At 30.0% G+C, this 4,533-nt stretch overlaps 1 protein-coding gene across 1 annotated transcript in view; it reads left to right on the top strand.

Annotated features, from left to right (window-relative positions):
• The window catches only part of LOC107709538 (phosphatidylserine synthase 1-like), a gene marked incomplete at its 5' end in the record, with an annotated part of 19,821 nt that overhangs the window by 4,849 nt on the left and 10,439 nt on the right, over positions 1 to 4,533 (top strand). Inside the window, 3 exons of the mRNA XM_016514036.1 lie at positions 545 to 589; positions 725 to 849; positions 2,763 to 2,773. Of these exons, the coding sequence (XP_016369522.1) occupies positions 545 to 589; positions 725 to 849; positions 2,763 to 2,773 (181 nt within the window). The remainder of the gene's footprint in view (positions 1 to 544; positions 590 to 724; positions 850 to 2,762; positions 2,774 to 4,533) is intronic.

Genomic DNA, 4,533 nt, shown 5'->3' with positions numbered 1-4,533 from the left:
AAACGTATAAAGCACTATATAAATGCACTATATAAAACGTATAAAGCACTATATAAATGCACTATAAACGTATAAATCACTATATAAATGCACTATATAAAACGTATAAAGCACTATATAAATGCACTATAAATGTATAAAGCACTATACAAAACGTAAGTGCCAAATCGCAGAGCTGGTGCAAACATATCCACATCTCTACGATCAGATGCTTTCTGAACTGCTGTTTTCTACTTTTTACCTCTAAATGAATAACGACAACAGACTTTGCCGTGAGTATATCGGGGCCTTTGCACATGACAGCATTTTTATTTATTTTTTTTAGTTTTGTAAGTCTTTCCCACACTGTCGTGGTTCGGCTTGAAGCGCCGTCGTCTTTTACTGGATTGCGTCAGTACAGTCTTGCACTACAGCGCCACACTGGTCAAACCGCGTTACTGCAGGTCCTTACTTTACATCATATGAGACGATTCAAATATTTGTCAACATTTTTTATTGTCGATGACGTCGGCTAATCGTTCATAACCTCTCTGTCTCTTTTCAGGTCCTTTCACGAGACCCCATCCAGCAATATGGCGGATAGTGTTCGGTGAGTGGATCAGACGCTTGTTTTTGAAGCCTAATAATAAACATGAATAGAGGATGAAAGGGCAGGTCTGAGTGGTTGGGTTTGTAGGTTGGCGTGCTTCCTCTTTCTGAAGGGTGTGTTTGTGTGGTTGTGCAGGATTGAGTGTGCTGTACTTCCTCTTCCTGGTTTTCATCATCTTCCTGAACTGGGAGCAGGTCAAGTCTCTCATGTTCTGGCTGGATCCCAATCTGCGCTACGCCAAACGGGAAGCCGACATCATGGTCAGTGGCGACCCAGTTCTGTTATTAAAGGAACAGCTCACGAATGCATTATGTTCAAAAATATTCACAAATCAGGTTTATATATTTTATTAGTAAAACTAAAACCATAAAAAAAATTGCGACTTGACATAAAGTAAACATGAACTGAAATACAAAAATTTTACTTATTTTATTTCAACTAGTTGCCAAGGAAACCTTTCTCAATTTAATTTAACTTAACTTGATATACTAAAATAACTGTATAATATTTTAGATATAAATAAATAAATAAATAAATTATAAATAAAAGACATATTAAAAAAAAATTATTGAAGCTTAAATAAAAATGATTTGTCAATGCATTTTTTTATTTAAAAATTATTTAATTAAATTAAAATTTATTGTTGAATAAGGTTTATGAATTTAAATAATTAGACATGTTCTTTGATTATTAGAATTAAGTCAAACCATTAAAATATATCAGTAATAAGGCACATTTTAGAAAAATAATTTAAGATGCAGGATGAATAATAAAAAAAAAACACATTTCATTGGGTCCTATTGTTGAAAATTTTATAAAATATTTTTTACAATTTAATATTTAAAAAAATACTAATAAAATATTTTTATAATTTAATATTTAAAATAATAATAATAATTTAATAAAATACATGCTTTTTCAAATTAAATCAATTTATTTGATTTTTAAAATTAAATACAGAATCCAGTAAAATTAAAATATGGAATGAATTTAGAAAAAATCATTTAAGATGGAGGACACATTTGAGAACATAAAAAAATATTAAATTAAATGATTTTTGATTATTAAAATTGAATTAAAACGGTATCCAGAATTAAAAAAAATAAATAAATAAATAAAATTTAAATGGTGGACAGATTGAGAACATAAAACTTTTAACTTATTTTATTTCAGCAAGTTGTCAAGGCATCATTTCTCATTCTCATTTAGTTTATCTTGATGTGTTAAAATGACCTAAACTAAAACTGAAATAAAAATTAATAAGTACGATATTGACATATGAAAAAATAAGAAAAATTTAAATTAAAATTAAAACAGAAAATATAAAAATACTATAATAAAAACTATACTAGTATCTCAATGATACTAAAATAACACTGTCACGAATCAACGGATGCACTGCATTCAGTTTAATATAGTTACACCCACAATAGCAACTTTAGCGTGTGCTAAATAATAAATTAAATGCTTTTTGATTAAAGGGGTCATATGATGCGATTTCAATTTTTCCTTTCTCTTTGGAGTGTTACAAGCTCTTGGTGCATAAAGAAGATCTGTAAAGTTGCAAAAACTAAAGTCTCAAATCCAAAGAGATATTCTTTATAAAAGTTAAGAGTCAGCCACACCTACCTAAAACAGCTCGTTCTAACACGCCCCCACATACCTACGTCACGATCTGGGAAGATTTGCATAACGCCGCCCAAATGTTCACGCAAAGAAAGAAGGCGTAACTTTTATTCTCCGCTGTATTATTCTTGTTGCCGCTGCCATGTCGTGAAGGCGCTGTGTGTTTCGCTGTGAAAGCGAAACTACTTTGTTTGGCCTTCCAAAAGAGGACAATATCAAGGAGGGGGCTTTGTAGAAAACGAAGCGTTTGAGAGAGGCGGGGCATAGAGGACCTACAATAATGTACAGTATTTGAAAAATAATGTGTTTTTTGAACATTAAAGCATGTCAACATATTCTGTTACACCAAATACACAAAATAATGATCTTTAAAAAAGCATCATATGACCCCTTTAAATAATCAAAAAGCATGAACTGATTTTAGCTGGAAAATTGTCTCTTTGTTATTGTCCACTGTACAGCTGCTTTGACACGATCAGTATTGTATAAAGCGCTGTATAAATAAAGGTGGCTTGACTTAAACAGTCACTGCGGTGATGATTGACAGGAGTATGCCGTGTATACTGGAGGCCATCAGATTTTAGTGAAAATCATCCAAATCGCTGGCGGTGGCTGGCAACTTTTTTCAAAAATGCTGGCGGGGAAAGAGTTAAAGTTTACTGAATCTAGAAAAATTAAAACAGAAATCATGGAATTTGGGAAGAAGTGAATTGTATTTAATAGGGTGATTTCATTCATTTTTAATGAGAGTGACCTATATGTAATTAATGCAATAATCGCTCGCAATTTAGTTTTGGTTCAAAACCTAGTTAGTTTAGCAATCCCAGAATACACTGTGGAAAAACAAAACCATAATTAAAAATGGAGGACGAAGTTTTTTTTTTACATATTGAGTCTGTCTCTAAATTATATACTGAGAAATATTAATAAATATATTTAATCAAATACCAGTTTATCAGTGTTTCTCATTTCGTCTTTTAATTTTTTTTGCGTCTTTCTCAAAATTATATATATTTTAATTTAATTTAATTTTGTCTCCAAATTACATGGAGAGAAATATTGATAAATAAAATCAAATACCAATTTATCAATATTTCTCACTTAAACTTTTAATTTTTTTAGTCTTTCTCAAAATTATATATTATATATTTTTTATTTTATATTTTATTTTATCTCCAAATTACATGGTGAGAAATATTGATCACTATAATCAAATACCAATATATCAATATTTCTCACTTGGTCCTTCATCATCATCATCATCATTTTTTTTTAATCTGTCTCCAAATTATATAGTTATAAATATAATTAATTAGGTAACACTTTGCAATAAGTTTCCATTTGTTAACATTAGTTAACTACATTAGTTAACATGAACCAACAATGAAAAATACTTCTAAAGCATTTATTAATCTTAATGTTAATTTCAACATTTACTAAATAAATGATTAAAATCAAAAGCTGTTTATATTTTTTAATGGACAGTTAACAATGTTAACAGAGATGAATAAATACTGTAACACATGTACTGCTCATTGCTAGTTAATGTTAGTTAGTGCGTTGACTATCATCAATAGAACCTTATTATAAATTGTTACTATTAATTAAATGACAGGTAATATATTTTATTAATCCAAATATTAATTATAATTAATCCAATTAATTAAATACCACAATATAAAACTGCTTAAGCTAACAGTTTCAGTCTTTATTAGTCAGTGATTTGTTTTATTGTCAGCATCGAAGATAACTAGTTTAACCAGCTTTAACTAGTTCAGAAGTGTGGGTCACATGAGTTCTCCTGAGAGACCGAAGCTCCGCCCCCGAGCTGTTTCCACGGCGATGAAAGCCCTCTCTTCATTCTCTATTGTGTGAGAGGAGGCCGGTCTCTTCTCTTCGCTCCCGGCTGAGGGCCCTTTAAAGTGTGATTAAATGTCTTTGAGATGGGAATCGGAGGATTTTAAGTAGGTCAGGTTATAAAAACAGAACGACAGAATATAATACTTGTATGATGTGCAAAATATGAAGGTTTTATATCAGATTTTCTGAATCTCAGCTGCTTATGGTTGCAAAATGTGAACTATATTATTTGATAAATGCAACTGTAAGGCTAGAAGATATTAATATAATAATATGTTATGCTGTAAATTAAAATAAACTATATGAAATAATATAAACATCATGATTCTCTGGAGATCTGTGTACTGTAAAAACCTCTGTACAAATGAAATTTGTAGGTGTAAATATTTAAGGTTTAAATAATTTCAAAAACATTTTTGTTACTTGGAATAAAAGAATTGTTAACTTCATTTAAAATT

This window comes from Sinocyclocheilus rhinocerous, unplaced genomic scaffold (assembly GCF_001515625.1).
Source record: "Sinocyclocheilus rhinocerous isolate Xijiao unplaced genomic scaffold, SAMN03320098_v1.1 scaffold2611, whole genome shotgun sequence".
In the NCBI taxonomy this organism is placed as follows: Eukaryota; Metazoa; Chordata; class Actinopteri; order Cypriniformes; family Cyprinidae; genus Sinocyclocheilus; species Sinocyclocheilus rhinocerous.
Note: the sequence above shows the minus strand (reverse complement) of the source record. Positions and strands in the feature narration are given on the sequence as shown.